Below are 20062 nucleotides of genomic sequence, written 5' to 3' on the forward strand. Positions count from 1 at the left end.
TCTCACATTCCCTGAGAGACACTGGAGAAGTTTCTCACATCTTTAGATTTTACTGCAAAATGTTAGGAAAGAAAATCCTCCTTGGGACGCCTGTGCTACTACACATCTTGACTGGGTTGTATCAAGACTGCAAGCCCCTGTCACTCTTTAACCTGGGTCATTCGTCAGGGCTGTTTAGGCAGCTGATAAGTCATGAGAGGTATGGCTTTCTCACGGCTTCCTATAAAAACAATGGATTCTCCAAATTCAGTATTCCTCAGATGCAACACGAACCCACTGGATGGGGAGCATCTTGCTGAGCCATACGGTGTCTCCCAGGTGGGGCTCTTACGCAAGACGCAAGTGTTCATAGACACAAGCTCGGGCTGCTTGTGGTGTCATGAGTAATAACGTCCTTTGTCTCTGACTAGGAGTTTTTTGTCTTTTGCCAGTATCCAAGAAACAATATCAGCGTCATTTTTTTAGCTTATAAGTAGGATAAACCCCAGACCTGAGCAAAAAATTGGAGTAATCTCAAACCTTAGCTTAACACTTGGAATACTGTACAGCGTGCTCCAGATGACACACTACCCTATACTGTAGGACGGGAGGAAGACCCTCACTGTGAAATCACAGAAACAAGGACGGATGGATTCTAAATGGTGGGAATGGGTGTGTGAAGTCAGGTGAAAGGAATAGGAACGGAAAGGGGAGGTCTTCCTGGGAAGAGGTGGAAAGCACAGGGAGGGTCTCTAAACTAGACTTGAACCCGGCAATGGGAACCACTGTAGGATTTCGCAGAGAAGTAGTATGATCAAAAATTGAAGATGATGAGTCTGAGAGGATTTGGGGGAAGAGAACCCAAACTGCCTGCCATGAAGAACTGTACCCAGTAAGAAAACAGAGGAGTCACGAATAATCCAAGATTTTTGCCCTGTGAAACTGGAAATGAAAATGAAAAAACTGAGTAACTGTTTTGGGGGAAGGGGTAAAATCAGCTTGGTTTCGAATACGGTAAAGGACACTTACACGGAAGCATTCTCAACATATTTTTCATCACACAGCTGTAAATGCAAATTAAAGTTTGAGGCTGTATAATCACTAGCAGAGGGATAATAGTGACAATTATTAGATGGTTTCACCAGAGGAGGTGGGTTTAAAGAGAAAGAGAATAATCACACATGCAGGGTTAGTGGCCCAATTTAGAGGACGCCAATAATTGTATGCTGGAAACGGAATCTGAAATAGAGTCATTTCAGGAAAAGCCCTTTTTCTTCTATCTGCATGGCTAGAATATTTTTCAAACTAAAGGTCGCACCCCTCAGTGAAGTATACAATCGATTTCCTATGGCCCTTATAAGTAAGGTCATATATTATTTTACAAAACGTATGTTCTGGATACATAAATAAATGATGTGTGTACAGAGTTTTGATAAAGCATATTTTACAGTGGGTCTTGAGTCAAGTAAGTTCGAACTTTGGTGTAGTGATGAAGGGCACAAGCTCAGGGGGCGGCCTGCGGGAGTTTCAACTCCACTTGCACTCTTCCCTGTGGGACTCTGGGAAAGTTTCTTATCTCTTTGCTTTTACCTTGCACTTTCATTTTGAGATAATTGTAGATTCACATGCAATTTTAAGAAATAACAGAAATTTCATGTACCCTTAACCTAGTTCCCCCAAAGGGTAACATCGTGCAGAACTAGACTACATCATCAAACCCAGGATATTGACACTGAATTACAGTCAAGACGCAATGTTGCCATCAGCCAAAACCACTTCCTCCAGCCCCCTTCCCGCTCTCAACCCCTGGCAACTACTATTTTCCATTTATATATATAGGTTTTATCACCTTAAGATTATATAAATGTAACCACACAGTATGTAACTTTTTAAAATTGGCTTTCCCCCTCCCACTCGGCATAACTGCTTAGAGATTCCTCCAGGTTGCTGGGTGTATCTATGGTTTATTGCTCTCTGTTTCCGAGCAGTAGTCCACTGGGAACCTTTCCTGACTCTGCAGGCCTCATGTTCCTCATCTATGAAATGTAATAGGGTTCTGAAGACTAAACAAATTTGTGTATGTCAAGGGTTTAGAAATTAAAATTATTATGGTTCTCCATAAATAAGTGTAACAATGTTATTTAAAAATAAGCCCTTACTGAATGACAGTGCTAGATGCTAAGAATATCTCTTAGATGTGTTCCTTCCATTTTTAAAGATGGTAGATGTTAAGTCTTAACCCAAAAGAAAATATGTGAAGGAACCAGTTAGCAATCTTGATCAAATAATACTTCATACAGGTGTATTATTTCCTTTATTCAAGTAACGTCCCAACCATTTCAATGCTTAGAGAGATGGGTAGTAATCTGGGTCACTGCAAGTTCAGAGTCCGTTTAAGAGGCTAGTAACAAGTATAGAAAGGAATTTAATATTTATTGAGGGAGTGCCCGGGTGGCTCAGTGAGTTAAAGCCTCTGCCTTCGGCTCAGGTCATGATCCCGGGGTCCTGGGATTGAGCCCCGCATCGGGCTCTCTGCTCGGCAGGGAGCCTGTTTCCTCCTCTCTCCTTGCCTGCCTCTCTGCCTACTTGTGATCTCTGTCTGTGAAATAAATAAATAAAATCTTTAAAAAATAAAAAATATATTTATTGAGAAACTAAAGATAGTAAACCATGTGATTTTATTATTTCATTTAATTTTCATAATATTCTAGTGAGTTCCAAATTTTAGACACAAATCAATGGTATATAATGAGATGAGATGCCAGATAATTGATCAGTGTTGAAAGCATGCTACCTTTCCTAAGACGACACTTCATATTCAAACAAGAGTTACAGACACATTGAATGTAACACCAACCACCACTATAAGAAATCAGTTCACCAGAAAAAACTTCAGTCTCAACAAAATTTAAACAAAACTAAACCCAAAAGCTAACAGTTCTAATTTATAACCTCCTAGAGTTTGTTATTTTAAAAAGCAAATTCTCAGGAGGCTGGAAACCAGTGTTAACACTTTATCTACAAAAAAGGCAACTGTTAGGACAAATCCATGGTAACAGATGAAAAATAGAATTGAAACGGCTCAGCAGTGAAGGTCTTCTGAAAAGATCTGTGCCCACATACATCGTCCACTTTCTCAGGGTCTGGAACCAGGATCCACCCCAGACTCTGAGCTGCTAAGTGCGTTATGCATGGGCAACACCCCTTAACTCATGTTTATTCTTGTTACAAGTCCGCATTTATAAAAACTCTTAAGTTAAACAGTACAGTAAAACTAGCATTTCACATAACTGAAATGAGGCAAGAAAAATAGAAAATGGTAAGAAAAAAAGGATGAAATGACTCAAAAAAGTTAATGATTAAAGCCATTTCCCTCCCCCATTCTAATTTTTTCTTAAAGCTACATTCTAGAAAGACTTTTTTTCTGAAAATACATCCTTGACCAACATTACCATATACTATGCGACTGGTAATCTACTGAGATCATCAAAATATTGAGACAGTTCACAACTTCTGGGTTTTTAATGTGTTACACTGTTACAATTCATCTTATTTCCCTTTCTGATTTTACTTACAATAATCACTCACAAAAATTCCCTTTAAACCAAAATGAAAAAGAGGAGGCGGCCTCTCGTAGTAGGCTTGAAGTGGTACTTTGTATTAAAGAAATGGAATTTTGCCAGGTTGAGTCCTAGGGAAGAAGTCTTCAAGAATGGCACAGATTAGTTGGCTTTTATGAAGCACTTTTCTTTAGGACCAAGCCTATTAAAGGCATCAAAAACCTTACCCTTGTGTGGTGCCTGGTAAATAATCAGAACAGCAGCTAACATAATAGCAAACTAGCGAATGAATCAACACCCTCCTCCTTGTTTTCCTTTGTCTATGAACTGTCAATCAACTACAGAAAACTCATTTTTTCACTGAATTATACGTAACTAGTTACAATAAAAGCAGAATCAAAGTTGGAATAAAGACACAGTTTGACTCTAGGAAATGAGATGACACTTAGACTAATTTACTCATTCGAAGTAAAATGATGAAGAAGATACTACTGGGCATGGGTAGTCTTGTCTGGTATGACCAAAGGGACTGAGCACAGTACCACCCCAGGTCTCACAGGGACACCGAGAAGTTTAAGACATATAAGGGTTTTACACTTGAACTAGGGACGATAAACACACAAGAACAAGTAAAAAGGCTCAAGCTCCAAGTCCTGCAGGCTTGGTGAATGGAGAAATGAATGTGGGCCACAGCTGCCAAGGAGCCCTTCCTTTGAGGTGCTCCCATCTGGACTGACAGGTGTGTTGGGCGGGGGGAGGATGCAGCGGGGAGAGGAGGGCATTAAATGCTCCAGGCAGAACAGTGCAGGAGCAAGGCAGGAGAGGAGGCTGATGCCCTCATGCACAGGCGATGAAAAGGCCACTCGGTCTGCACTCAGGCCAGGGGATGTTTGTGTGTGCTGAAGCTGGGGGACCTTCAGGGCCCAGGCAAAGCGGGAGAATATAAAATGATATGGTAAAGTGGAGCCAAACTTCAATTTTTCTATTTTTATTATAAATTATGTAAATTACCTCGAGCTCCCTAAAGTTAGGTGCCAATTACAGAAGAAACAACTCTTGGTTTGGGGAACCTTCTTATATTGGAACATAGGTGCTACTCTTGAAAGTAATTCCACCAGAAAGTAATGCTATTACAGGACCAAGTTGAAAGTGCTGAATGCTACGGAAATCTACAAATCTGAACAACATTCCAGTCTGGATACGTCAGATTCCTGGGATCTGTCTGTTTCTGAGTAATGTGGAATTCACAGGAATATATACTTTCATGAGTGATGAAAGGATTTACAACTTCCCAACAAATAAATGAAAAACAAAAGCCATAGAAAAATTTGATATAACTTGAAATAAAGTCCCCTTAAAACATGATATCAACAAACATCCTAAAGGGACAGCATAAACAAGTACTTATGACATTGTACTTGGAACCACAAGGAGAAAGATTTTAAATGTAAGACTCTGAAAACCCTGACCCTGTTCGAATGAGGCACCTGTTTGGAAAATCTGGCAAATATTTCTTACTACTCCAGTTATTGCCATGAGAAACAAAACCTAAAGCAGACAGTCTGGTTTATGGAAAACAATCAAAAGGTGGTTAGAAATTAAAAAAAGAAAAGAAAAGAAAAGAAAGAAAAAAGAGGAAAGAAAAAAGCTGAAAGATGTTGGTGTGGCACGCACCTTCTGTATCATCGCGCATTTGCTCCACCAAATCTGTCAAATCCTCCCAAGAGTCTTTGCAAACGGCAAAAAGAAAGGAAAAGAAAGATAAAATGTCATGCAAGCCAAGAAAGAAAAGTGCTATTAAAAACAAGGTTTCAAAAGGGATAACTGAAAGGGAGATTTCCTAGAATGCTTTCAGCTTAACCCAGAGATTAACAGTGAAAGGGACTGGGAACATAGGAGGAGTAGGACATTAAGCAGAGATATCAACTAAAATTATTAAATCTGTTTCAAAGCTAAAATAATTTCAAAATTTCTAGTAAGAGGAAACAAAGATCCATATCCCACAAAAAAGTAAAAAAGATTTTTCTTCACTGAAAATCAAGACTAGTCTATTGGTATTTTTTAAGTGCACACAAGGTTGATTTCATTCAACATTTGTTTTGACCACTTCAGTGAAGCTGGAAAATAAGTGAATGCTATTTAGACTCAGGCCAAATATCATGATATAAACCAGTGACTCTTCTTAAAATAATCAAAGAAAAAATCTAAATACCTTTCCCAAAGCCCTCCATCCCAATTCTTCCCCAAGTCAAAAATAAAGGAGATGATGCTACTTTGAAGAAAAAATAAATCACTTATAAAAGTACTCTCTCCTTTTACTATAAATTCAATGTTCTTGTACACAGAATATTCCATGTGAGGCAAAAGGATAGGAAAGAACACCAAGACTACAATATAATAGTACTCTGTGTCTTAAAGCTGTAAGATGACTGTTTGGAAATAAATTTTGAGAAACTATAGAAATTTTTTTAAAAGTATACCAGCTTCGGGGCGCCTGGGTGGCTCAGTGGATTAAGCCGCTGCCTTCGGCTCAGGTCATGATCTCAGGGTCCTGAGATCGAGCCCCGCATCGGGCTCTCTGCTCTGCAGGGAGCCTGCTTCCTCCTCTCTCTCTGCCTGCCTCTCTGCCTACTTGTGATCTCTCTCTGTCAAATAAATAAATAAAAAAAATCTTAAAAAAAAAAAAAAGTATACCAGCTTCTCCTTCAGTAATTCTGAAGCTATTATATTGTACACTATTGCAATATTCATAGCAAACACAAAATCATGTGAATTTGTATATATATGTATAAATATGCAGCAAATAAAAAGAAATTGTCAGAAGGTGAAGCATAATAAAAATGAGAAAATGGGCAAAGGATACTTTGTCCACAATAAACCTTCCTTCCTGAAAAGTTTACCACAGAAACCACCATAGGGTCTGAGACAATAACACGGAATCATGATCTTAGAAAATAATTTATCATTTCTCACCAGTTTATTAAGTTATCACTGTAATTTAATTGGTTAATTTTTAGTTAATAATAAATAACTAATAAAGAAAGAAAGAATAACATCTATAATAGCCTCAAATAAATTTAGGTCATGTTTTAGCACCAAATGAGTCTAGGCAAATGTACAAAAAATGCTTGGTTTTCAGAGCTTTTTTGGATTCTGCAATTGTGGATATCTATGTAATAAAGATAGTGTTTCATATAGAAGAAGCACAGTATCAGCATTAGTTACTATTATTTTAAAGTAAATTAATGTTAAAATATCATTTTCAAGTAGAATCTCCTGCTACAGATTTACACTACGTAGGATTACAGAGTTACAAGAATATACTCTTAACCATCACAGGAGTTTACTCTAAAGACTTGCTATGTTGGGGCGCCTGGGTGGCTCAGTAGGTTGAAGCCTCTGCCTTTGGCTCAGGTCGCTCAGGTCATGATCCCAGGGTTCTGGGATCGAGCCCGGCATGGGGCTCTCTGCTCAGCGGGGAGCCTGCTTCCTCCTCTCTCTCTGCCTGCTTCTCTGCCTACCTGTGATCTCTGTCTGTCAAATAAATAAATAAAATCTTAAAAAAAAAAAAAAAAGATTTGCTATGCTGACCTTGTGAAGGTCAGTAAGGTGAATGTTCCTATTTTATCCTATATTTTCTTTACCTATAAACTGTATTTGTCACCTAATAAAAGTCTACCTAGTTATCAAAGCAAAATACAGAAGTCCTCCAAGACCGGTGGACAGAAGAGCTCTGGAAAATGAATTTCTAGTTAGGGAGGGGTGCTGAGTACAAGGAGTCTCTCTGACTTTCCCCTTGCCATGTCCCAACTACAGCAGTCTCCCAGTCTGTTCCAATCAGATATATTTTTTGCTACGCTTTTAAAACAAATTTAAAAATCACGAGTGTCAGAGATGGAATCAATTTAAAAGAGCTCTCCTCCCCTGAAAGATGAAAAAAGGTGTTTTTTTTTCTCCTTCCAAAGTTGTTCTCTACTTACCGTGACGTGCTCAGGATTTCATGACAGTAAAGAATGGATACTGTGATGTTCTTTTATAATCTTCTCAAAGAAGGATTTATAAAATATTAAAAAAATTATGCCTCCTGGAATATGTTCAGGTTATTAAAACAATGAAAGTATCTAATACATGAGTTGAAGACGGCAGTACCATGGACAATTCTTATCTTTTCCCCAGAACATTTCATTTTTCGTAGGGATAATACTTGGTTGCTTTTGAGCATGTTTTGCCTGATCTAAAAATCTGTATTAACTTTGTGTCATACAATAACTATTCACAAATTTCAGAGAACAATAATCTATAGAAGAGAGGTCTGCATTACAATTTTTCTATCGATGGTGCATAATTCAGAGCTGTAGCAATCAGACCTATATCAAATACATACTGCAAATGTGAAATAGTAAAGGGAGCTTCTGAAGTTACTCTAGCTAACTGCCTCAGTTCCCACTCAAAGCACTGACTGACAAGGAAAGGAGTTGCAGAGCTTGGAAATGCCAAGTGGACTGTCTCCGTGTGTGGTGCCGCGAGTCTGGTGATGAAACATCGGGACCACCCCCTCCACTCTAGACGCGTGGATTAAATGGTTAGAAATGCTGTACCTAACAGACTCATGAGATGCACGTGAGCAAAGCCATTTTTCAAAGTCAAGAGATAAGAGACAAGACTGGAACTGTACGCGAGCCCCAAATTAGGAAGCATAGCTTATTTGAGGCTCAGTGAACTATCTTCTGGGCTATGGTTCTGTTCCAGGTCTAAGAACGACCAAGTGAGCAGACTGGTTAGGTAGTACTGTAAAATATTTGCTCGGTGGCAATGGCAGTGTGGTCTGGTAGAAGGGGCCCTGGTTCTGACATGGATAAAGATTTGGGGCCGCTGTTCTCACAAGGCCTTGGGCCCTGTATAATCCCATCTTTTTTTTCTGGATGAGGGAATTAGCTGAACCTCCTTCTCTCTTAAGAGATGCTTGAATGAGAGGCGCCTGGGTAGCTCAGCTGTTAAGCGCCTGCCTTCTGCTCAGGTCATGATCCATGGGTCCTGGGATTGAGCCCAGCATCAGGCTCCCTGCTCAGCGGGAAGCTTGCTTCTCCCTCTCCTTCTCCCCCTGCTTGTGTTCCCTCTCTCGCTGCATCTCCCTCTGTCAAATAATAAATAAAATCTTTTTAAAGAAAAGAAAGAAAAGAAATGCTTGAAAGAGCTCAAAGTGTTTCTCCATGATTTACATGTCCAGAGCTGTGAGAGCTTTCTTTTTTTCTTTTCTTTTTTTTTTTTTCTTTAAAGATTTCACTTACCCACTTGACAGACAGAGATCACAAGTAGGCAGAGAGGCAGGAAGAGAGAGAGGAGGAAGCAGGTCCCCGCTGAGCAGAGAGCTGGATGCGGGACTTGATCCCAGGACCCCGGGATCATGACCTGAGCCAAAGGCAGAGGTTTAACCCACTGAGCCACCCAGGCGCCCCCTCTCTTTTTGATACATGTTTTTTTCCAGGAATGTCGTTACCATAGACAACCAAATCACAGTCAAATTTAGAGACAAATGCAACCAAGTTGCACTGTCTCCTTGAGGTTAGGTAGCTCTGATTTAAAGAGTGTATTACAGTTTCTTGGGGGAAACTCTTCCTGAAGACCCAACTACTGATCATAAATAACTCTTTAAAGGACTTTTGTGAAAATAAAAGCTAGCTAAAGGGGGCGCCTGGGTGGCTCAGTGGGTTAAGCCTCTGCCTTGGCTCTCACATTGGGCTCTCTGCTCAGCAGGGAGCCTGCTTCTCTCTCTCTGCCTGCCTCTCTGTCTACTCGTGATCTCTGTCTATTAAATAAATAAATAAATAATCTTTAAAAAAAAAAAAAAAAGCTAGCTAAAGTACTTAGCCACTCCTTAGGTATTATGTTGACTTTCCCTTTACAAGAAACCAACATGTGCCCTGTATTCTCATTTGGCTAACAAGCTGGACTCTTCTAAGTATATCTGCCATAATTAAGAAAGCAAATAGAGTGGGATTTAAAAAATAGACCCTAAACTAAGTATTAAACGTGGTGTAAAAAACAAGTCAACATAAGCAGACCGAATGACAGGTTTAACAGAGGAGGTGCTGTTAAACTAACAATACACAATTAGCTTGGTAACACAAATGTTAGTACAGGAACTACCAAAGTCGTTTTTAAAAATGCTAAGAGGTTTTGTTCTAATAAACCAGTAATTTAGGCCAAGATCTATCTTTTCCCCACAGTAGAGTAAAAACAAAAACATCAGTGAAGAAACACAAATGGTCCTGGAAAAAGTAACATTAAGTGACCGTGATCTTGTGATTTAAATGAGAAATCTCTGTTTGGTCTTCCTCCCCAGCCCCTGACACAGGGCTCCTAACCCTTGTGAGTTCCTAAGTAATAAGAAAACTAGGAGCACTTTTGTTCTAATGAGGCGACTCTGGGTGGGCTCCTGGATGGGGGCTCGTGCCCAGAAAGACCAAGCCATGATTACAAGCTTGGACTGTTCCATCCCACTTCCCACTTCTTTAGAGAGGAGAAGGGCTGGTAACTGAGTCTACTGATCATGGCTATGTGGGGAAGCACCACAAAATCCCCGTAGTATGGGGTTTGCAAGCTTTCCAGATGGTGAAGACGTCTCCCTACCAGGAGGGTGACACACCCCAAATCCACCGGGAAGAAGCTCTAGCATTTGGGACCCTCCCAGACCTCTCCCTATGTATCTCTTCATCTGGCTGTTCATCTGTATCCTTTTATCGTACCCTTTACTAAATGGCAAACCTGCATGTTTCCCTGAGTTCTGTGAACTATTCTAGCAAATAACTGAATCTAAGGGAAAGAGGTCATGGGAGCCTCTGATTTGTTGCCCAGCTGGACAGAAGTTGAGGGTAACCAGGGATCTACTACTTGTGATTAGTATCTGGAGTGGGGGGCAGTTTTGCGGGATTGAGCCCTTAACCTGTGGGATCTGACACTGTCTCCAGGTGGACAGAGTCAGAACGGAGTTAAACTACAGGACGCCCAGCTGGTGTCACAGAACTGCTTGGTGTTAGAACCTTCCCCCAACCCCCAACACACACAAACACACGCACACACACACACACACATATTTGGTGACCAGAAGTGTTAGAAGTAAAGTATTCTGTGTGAAAGGAGAAAGACACAAGAGAAATACAGCCTTTCTTAGCAGTTATCAATGCTTGAGCCATTTAATACTTAGTATGTAGGCTGAGCAAAGGATTTTACCAAGGCAGTTTGTACAGGAGTCACAAACAGAAAATATCCCTAGACACACTGCCCTTGAGGAAAACTAAGTAACTGTGACATTAGATAAAAAGGGATTGGTACTGGAGAGATAAGAGAAGATAAAATAGATTCCTAAGTCGGGTGAGCAGCTATGGGACACTGGAAGGCTGGGGAGGACATGGGCTGATAGGGTCTGAGGCGATGAGGAAAAGAAGCCCCACATCAGTAGCCCCTTGCTGCCTGCCTGAATGGCAAGAAATAAACATGAGGAGTCTCATACCCTCAACTGGGAAGCTTACTGCCCACAGGACTAGACATTATGGAATTCTCAGATGAACCACAGTACACATCCTAGGTCACCTGGGTGGCTCAGTGGGTTAAGCCTCTGCCTTTGGCTCAGGTCATGGTCTCAGGGTCCTGGGATTGAGCCCCGCATTGGGCTCTCTGCTCGGCAGGGAGCCTGCTTCCCGCCCCCCACCCCGCCCCCCGCCTCTCTGTCTACTTGTGATCTGTCAAGTAAATAAATAAAATCTTTAAAAAAAAAAATGCAGAACACATCCCAAGTTTTACAGCTCTAGAAGAAAGAAAGGAGAAATCCCAGCAGCCTTTCACCCCAGAAAACAGACTCCAGCGATCACAGAAAATCGTGAAATTTCTCATTATACTTTTAACAGTAAAATTCATTCTTTTCTGCTTAGGATATTGTCATTAGCTTGAAGAAAGAAAAAAGGTAAAATACAATCATGCAGTTTATAGCTGCTGAATCAATTGTCCTTAAAAAAAAAAAAAACAACAACAAACAAAACCACACACACAACTGTTTCCTTTGGAAAGTTCAGATTTTAGTACTGTGAGAAACCACAACCAACTGCAGAAGGGAAAGACAAAAACGAGTTGCAAAGTAGCTAATATGAAAGTTCAAGATACCATGCTACTAAAGAAATTTTTTTAATGTTTATGGCAGCTTGGAAATGTGTCTAAAAAACAAAAATACCTTACTATTTCACTCAGATACGCCATATCTCAAAAGGAAAATTAGTAAAGTGCTCAAATTATAATCATAATGATATACCCAAACTGTCAGTGGTGGCCAAATTTAGAAACAACCTAAAAGTTGTAACAAGGAAGTCAAAGAAATTATGGCATGTCCAAAAAAATGGAAGACATTAAATGAGGTGATACAGATTTCTATTTACTGATGTGGACAGACACTACGGAGGAAAAAAGGCAGGTCACACAACACAGGAATGATACGATTTTACATGTAAAATCTGTGTGAGCTTATAAGTGAACTCTGTTTGTATATATTAATAAAAAAAGAGAATCTAATTACTAAATCTTATCTGTGGTTATCCATAGGTGCTAGAACTTAAGGTGAATTTTACTATTTTGTGTTTTATACTCTTCTGTATTCTGTAACTCTTACAGTGTGAATATATCATTTATATAACTAGAAAAATAGAGTTGTTTTCATAAATACATATGTACATAACATATACATTTTCTTAAAAACCCTCCATTATTTTCAGCACACTGACATATACATTTTATTTGGGGATATTTAATTATAATGAAAAATAAGTACTTAGGGGACAATTTGTCAACAAATCTATTTCTATGTCCTGTCCCTCTACCTAGTGCTTCTAAGCTCATCAACTCTTTCTGTTTGTTCTCCAGCAAAGTTCAAATGTGAAAAACGCTAAGGAACAGGTTTTCATATGACTCCTCTGTACTCAAAAGTATTTCAGGGGCACCTGGGTGGCTCAGTTGATTAATATCCGCCTTCGGCTCAGGTCATGATCTCAGGGTCCTGGGATGGAGCCCTGCATCCAGCTCCCAGCTGAGTCTGCATCTCCTTCTCTCCCTCTCCCTCTGCCCCTCCCCTGCCTTCCTGCTCTCGATCTTGCTTTCTGTTGGGAAAAAAAAGTACTTCATAGCAGTCATAGTGGACTGGTGGGGAGCTGGGGGAGCCATAATGGAAAACTGTACCTCATTATACTTTCTATTTTCCCCCCAAATGGAGGCACTGCCAAAAAACCAAAATACAGCACACCCGAAGAGCAGAGAACATTGTGGTACTCTCAGGTGACAGTCCTTGCCCTTTCCAGCCAAGCCTCGCAGGTCCCTGTGTCTGGGATCCGACCAGCCGAATTCCAATCCGAGCTCCCTCACTGAGCAGTTACCTATCTGGCACAGATTTACATCTGGAAATGATAAATAGGTCAACGGTTAGGGTATGAGGAAAGGACCCGGCATGGAAGCTGAGAGCCCAAAGAAGAGTTCATGTAAACTCCATTAAGAAAGGCACAAATCAAAGGTTAAAGAAAAAGCTCTATTCTGAGAAAGGTCCGGAAAGGCTCACCAACAGGGAGGAAAGACGGTGAGTGACTATGATCAAGGACAGCGCACGGAAGCAGAGCCCAGGGCAGGGCATGAAGGTGCCGGGAAGGAACTGGACCGGGAAGGAAAAGCTGATTTTATGGAGAGCACGGTGGTCGGTTCTGAGGCTTCGCACAGCTCTGCTGAGATTTCTCTCCCAGAGAGGACTTTATAAAAGTTGGGCAAAACTTACCGTGAAAGGATGACTAGCCAAGCTATTCCACAGCAGAGCAACAAGAAGGGATGAACTTTGTCCAAAGAACTTTGCCCAGTAAAGCTTCTGAGACGGTACTGAAAGCTACCACGTCCGCACTTGGAGAAGTTCACACAGACTGCCCGGTGCACGTGTGGTCACAGGCTGGGGACCCTGACCATGGAGATCTGAGGCCATCCGGGCTGCAGGCAGCAAACGTTCCCGTGATCTCACCGAGGACAGGTTACAAAAGGTGTGCCATATCAAAAGCAAACAGCAAGAACAGGATTCTGCGAAAACCAGAATCCTCTCCATCTGGTTTTTTCTTTTCTGAACCCTTCTGAAAAGAATCAATCAAATACTGCACTGAATGCACTTGAGTCTAGACCCTGTGGTCACCCTTGGGCACTGCATGCAGCTTTCAGAAACCGAGCTCTGAAGACAAAGTATGCCAGTAAATAAACACAGGCCTCTGACGTGGACAAACTCAAACTATCTATTAGACACATACAAAAATGACCTGACCATAGACTCCAAAGCAGCAGCCCTGCTTTCGGGCACCTGCTCCTTGTCATGGATATGTGAACCTGTTACGGAAAGTACTCCTAAGTATGGGGCAGATGGGTGACCGCACACCTACAGTTTTCAAAAGGCTTACTTCCGCTTGAAAAAAAAAGCATTTTTTTCCTGATTATAGTACTATATCCTCTTGTAGAATATTTGGAAGACATAAAGAAGTATAAAGGATATCCTAATAATCACCTGTCATTCCACTATCCAGAGGGAATAACTTTTAACATTTTTGGTACACTTTGTTTTACTTGTGGTGAATGTGACCCCTCCCTTTCACACAAACTGTGACCACAGTGTATGTAGTTTGGGAGACAGCTTTTAAAAATTACATTCTAAACAATACGCTATGCCCTTAAATATTGTTCCACAACACCATTTCTAGTGCCTGTTGTACGAACATTTTAGAATTTATTGGGCCATTTTCCTGTTCGGCTACACTTGTACTGCTTTTTAAGGTTTTGCTACTATAAATCATAAAACTGTGCCTTGAACCCGTATCTCTATTATCTCCTGAAGATCGATGTCTGGTCTAATCACTGGAACTTAATTTTTTGAGGCTCTTGATTCATAGTGATTAACTGAGTTCCAAAAAGTCTGCACCAACGTGTATGCCTACCAGCAGAGCCCACACCCCGGTCTTCCTATATTCCCATCAGCACTGAGTATTATTCATGGATATATTAAAAAACAACAATAACAAATTATTGTGTTACACTAAACTTCAATTTTCTAGGTAAGATACAGTGAGTCTGGAATAGAAGATAAATGACTAAAAAAATTAAATTAAAAAAACTAAAAAAAACCCATAAATGGTGTGTAATGGAGGGAAGGTATTTCAATAATCCTTTCTTTCACCACTGACGATCTGTTGGGGTTAGGAGGTATCACTGAGTTCACCCAAAGCGTGTCGTTGGACAGATGCCATAAACAGTACACGGTACTATGAGGCCTTCTGAAGGAGGCAAAAGAAAAGTTTTCCCCAAAGAACTTTCTACATAATTTAATAAAGGAGGAATCACACAGACTGAAATTCATCATTGGAGAATGATTCCGAGCGCATTCAATCAAGCGGCACAGACAGTACCCGACGATTCAGGAGATGAAGAGTGTTGCACATGCTAGAGAAGGTCTCGTGGATGAAGGAAGTCAAGGGGCCTTCCATTTCCAGATCTGATGCCAGCATGCAGAATCTCAAAGGGAACAGTGTAACATCAAGAATAATCAGGGTCCTGGTGAAATGAGAATCAACCCGCTGGCTGAAATCCTAGTTACCGAATGGGGGTTTGGAAACAAACAAACAAACACACCAAAACACACCAGGTAATAAGTAAAATTACCCAAAAAGGGGGATGGAAATACTTGGCCTTTAAAGACTAAGGAGTCAATGCAGTGACTATTTCAGACAATCCACAGTCATAAACATTTCTCTTACCACAAAGCACTTTTTCACATCACTTCGTACATCTACTTGAGAAATATTTTAAATTTAGCACATTGAAAAAAGGTGCTTCCTGCCTGCCAGCAGGACAGTTTCAGCAATGTGCCTGCCCTTTTTGCTGTTTGGTAGTATCTGTGCAATCATGTAAGTATTTTCATGCACTTCATAAAAATGAGTGGAAAGAAGAAAATGAAAGCAAGTGGATGAAAGCTATAATCTCCAATTTAATTGATGGCAGTCACCAAGCATACGCCAAATGACATGGTTTGACCTCATTCTGACGTTCACTGGACTTAAGCTGGCCAATGCTGTGAGCAGTGGTGTGCAAAACTGCAGGAAATGTCACCGGGGAAGATGTCCTTGGTTACATGCAGGTCTGTCATTGGACTTACACTGACTGAGTTCTGGCTCAATGGTGGCTCCACCACTTACTATATTCCCAAGTGTCAATTAGTAAAGACTTCTTGGCAATTTTATGAAGAATGATCAGTATAGGAAGAAAAATGGGTTTGGAGAAAAGCTGCAAGTAGGTGTAGGAATCTGGATGGGACATTATTGGTTCCTGGTAGTTTTAGAAATGAGATGAAAGACAAAACTAAAGACTTTGTAGCGGAACACAACACAGATATCCTTCTTTTACGCCCCAACAGGCGCTCTTTGCTTGTTTAACCATGACAGAAAACTTTAACAGCCAGATGCCTTGTGTGTATACACGTGTTGCATTAAATGCAAAAGAGCTAATTTATATAGTTCACATAAGTGATGCTTTTGATATGATTTACATGTTCACTTATAAAAATAACTGGAGCCTTGATTTTTCATCAAGTTCAGTTAGTTTCACAGAAGAAACATTGAGCATTGCATGCTTAAAATTTTCTCAGTAAATACATGCTTATCATCAAAAAGGTAAGAGAATGTTCACACATAAATAAGTGAAAATAGAGAGTCTGTTCACAAATTTGCACGTTACTGGGATTCAATATTAAGAGTAATAGTTGGTTTAAACTTTTTACCATTAAGAATTGCTTTTATAAATGGGTGACCCCACAGTTTCATTCAGGATTTTATAGCTTATTACTGTTTTTCCTACTTCCGATAAAGAATTTTGTTACAAGAAGTGTCCAACAGCTCCAATTTAAAAATGAAACCATCTACAAAATAAATCTGATACTTTTTTAATAAAACAAGAGTAATAGTTGTTTTGTTTTTCTAATAATTTAGAGAAATGACTATTATTATTAAGTCTTATGTAGGAGGGCTATTAAAATTCATACATTACACTATTAAATATATGCTCATTTTGTTACAGTATAGGAGTAAATGCACACACATAATACACTTATTCACTGTTAAAACATTTAAGATTTTATGGTTAAAAAATTAACATGCACAATCAGAGGAGAAAAAAAAAGTCTGCTATTTCATCCCTACCTCTAACATTTTGTTTCTAGTAGAACATGTGGCTTTATTAATATTTCTGGTTAGAGGTGAAAATTACCTGGAAAGGAAATTTGGAAAGGGGCTGAAAATATATACTGATGAATCTTTCAGTTCTGGCATTCGGGTCTCTGAGAGTACGTACTGTCTCCTCGCCATCTGCACCCCCCAATACCCGCTGCCTCCACTTTATGCCCAGATAACGCCTGTGCAGATTTTAGGTCTTACCTCAAACATTACTTCAATTGGAAACCTTCCCTTGAATAAGAGTTTTGACTCTGTACCAGTGTACTGCAATGACTATCATTTTACTTGCTCGAAGTACCCCACTCCACACCCCCCACTTGCCAGCAAGTCCAGAAAATACAGAGGACTGGACTTGTTCTCTGTGCTGTACCTTAGGACCTATGATAGTGTGGGGTATAAATTATAAGTAGGATTCTTAAATGTATGTTGAATAAAGGACCAAGGGTCTGTATGATAAAAAACTGAATTTTTAAAGTATTACTTTTTTCCTTTGGGGGGTTCTAATGGACACTAAGGATTTTTCTTCCAGAAATAAAATATAGATATAAAATTTTATGTATGATTTTTAAGATCAAGGATCCTAGGTTTAGAAGCCCTGCACTAGACTACAGTGAATTCATGCTATGAAGTTTCTTGGTAAATAGCCATTTGGCTTTCCCTGCCAAAATGCCCATTGGGACATGCACTTTTCACATGAAAACATATGTAGCTCCCCAAGCAGGATAGGGTTATACTAGGGTGCAGTGATATCAATGAGTAAAAGTACATTATTAGTAAATGTCAATGGGATTATCTCAGCACCAGACATTCCCATAGTCACTGAGTAACACCTTCCACTACATCTTTAGGGGATTTTTCCTCGCTTATTTTATCTTATCAGTGGAGTATTCCCTATTATGTCTTACTGGTAAAGTATGTCCTATTGAATGGAAAAACCTGATCACAAACCTGTACCCACAATGTGCACCCACACTGTCCTCCGGGAAACGTGAAGGGCTACCAATTTCTTAGTCCCTAGAACCAGACTTTGCATCGAGGCAATATTCTGACCAACAGACGGACCCAAACACAACCTTGCATACAGAGCAGCAGCACGACACTGGCAGATGTTTCAGATACGCCACCTCTTTAAATATTACAGTAGCGCCTGCTCTTGTGATGAACCCTAAAGTAACCTGCAAGCGCCAGGGACACTGCAGTTTCGCGGTGACAGCACGGATGAGGTCCGGCACCACACGCGGCTCTCTGACCTGGAAATCACCGCGTCTGCCCAACAGACCACTTCGTCCATAGTCTGTCTCTTATTATCTGTATTTGAAAAGGAAGCTTTCTTTTTTTTTTTAAATATTTTATTTATTTGACAGAGAGAAATCACAAGTAGGCAGAGAGGCAGGCAGAGAGAGAGGAGGAAGCAGGCTCCCTGACAAGCAGAGAGCCCGATGTGGGGCTTGATCCCAGGACTCTGGGATCATGACCTGAGCCGAAGGCAGAGGGTTTAACCCACTGAGCCACCCAGGTGCCTCTGAAAAGGAAGCTTTCTAAGTCAAAAAAGTAATTTCAAAGCCTACAGATGTCTTTGTAACCAGATGGTGATTTTATTGTATTAAATTGATCATCTGTGTGCACTGTCTCTCGACATCAGATTCCCACTCTGTAAAAGGTTAAAAGGAAAATAAGTATTGCTTGATAACTGACTTCTATTTTCTATCAATTTTTGTTTGTTTGTTTATGGAGGCCCAAGAAAGGACAATGCTAAAACATGAATTTAAGCTTACTCACTACTACTTTAGTCTATCTGGTAAACATCTAGTTTCGACTGCTCCAAAGAGTTAGCCATTAAAGACAGAAATATACATTAAATTGGTAGTGTGTTGAAGAATGTGTTGCAGCTCAAGCTATGGCTCTGTGAATAACTATTACACAGATAACTAACGTTTATAGGGTGTTTTTCATGAACTCTCTCACTTAATCCTCCTAACCTGCAATGAGATAGTTACCGCTGCTAACTACTCGCTACTCTCCAGCTCCCCCAGCTCACCAGGTACTGCTGGACATGACCCCCCTTCACCCTACATCTGCCTGATGATCGCCTTGTTATGCGCAGTGTGTAGCCCAGTTTCACTCATTGAACGGAGCGTTTCCTGAAACCTCTCGTCTCCTGCAGAATTAGTCCTAGGCTCCTATCTTTAGGGGAAATCTACTTAAAATCATAGATTCGTAGATTTCCTCCTGGTTTAAAAAAAAGTGTACGGAGGGGCACCTGGGTGTCAATCAGTTAAACATCTGCCTTTGGCTCAAGTCATGATCGCAGGGTTCTGGGATCGAGTCCTGCACTGGGCCCCCCCCGTGGGGAGCCTTCTCTCACTGTTCTTTTTCTCTCTGACAAATAAATAATAAATAAAATCTTGAAAAAAAAATTTAAAAAGTGTACCGAATGATCGTCTCCTTGACTACCAATACGCACTGAAATAATGAAATGAATGTTTCCATTCCCGGGCATTTAAGGGTTAAGCTAGGCAGAAACTCTAGGTCTAGGCCTGTACTTTGGGGTGCACAGTGAGAGGTGGGAGCTCTGTTTTCAGGAAACAAAAGCTGGAAACTGCAAAGCTTCGATTGCTGATGCCACACACAATATAGATTATCATCTTATGAGGGTTTACGATGCTTTTTGCCCATTTTCTCTCGTGACTCAATGAGGAGTCAGAACACCTCGTTGCAGGATTTGTGTGGTCAGACAGCTTTCCCTCAGTGAGTCAGCTGGGAACTACAGTGTGAACACTCCTGTGTGTCCAGGCACCAGGTGCTCCGTTTTGTCAACAAGGTGAGATTCACATTACCACTAGCCTGGTGATGGCTAAATTATACCTAATAATTACCACTGGCACTAATATTGAAGCAGGCACTTCCTGAGTCCAAATGACTGTTCAGACATCCTGAGTTAGCCAGCAGAGAAAGGAAATAAAAGCTCCGTAAAGCACCGCCTTGTTTCCTATATCGCTAAACTTAGATGCCTTCCTGTGCCTGGACTTTCTTTTATTATTTCCATTTCTAATCACTTGAAATTGTTTCTCTTGCCCAATTTAAGGCAAAACTCCAAAATTCAATGACAGCATTTCTCTGTTTTCCTCCACACCCTCTATAGTTGGTTCTAAGGTGTTGAGAACTCCCTATTGGTCTATTTTTCCTTCATCAAAGAATGTGCCACTTAGAGCTTAGGTTGGGCTCAGGTATATTTTCCAATGAATA

The 20062-nt window shown here is 40.4% G+C and overlaps 1 protein-coding gene across 9 annotated transcripts in view; it reads right to left on the reverse strand.

Annotated features, from left to right (window-relative positions):
• RUFY3 (RUN and FYVE domain containing 3) overlaps positions 1-20062 on the reverse strand; it is an 82842-nt gene that overhangs the window by 44850 nt on the left and 17930 nt on the right. For 2 of the 9 annotated variants that reach the window (XM_045998305.1, XM_045998311.1), the window contains exon 2: positions 5214-5267. The exons of 6 other annotated variants lie outside the window; for them this stretch is intronic. In XM_045998305.1, coding sequence (XP_045854261.1) covers positions 5214-5267 — 54 coding nt within the window. Of the gene's footprint in view, positions 1-5213; positions 5268-13341; positions 13473-20062 lie in introns of those variants that run through there. One more of the 9 variants, XM_045998308.1, reaches the window with a different exon arrangement.

The sequence above is a fragment of the Meles meles genome, chromosome 2 (assembly GCF_922984935.1).
Source record: "Meles meles chromosome 2, mMelMel3.1 paternal haplotype, whole genome shotgun sequence".
In the NCBI taxonomy this organism is placed as follows: Eukaryota; Metazoa; Chordata; class Mammalia; order Carnivora; family Mustelidae; genus Meles; species Meles meles.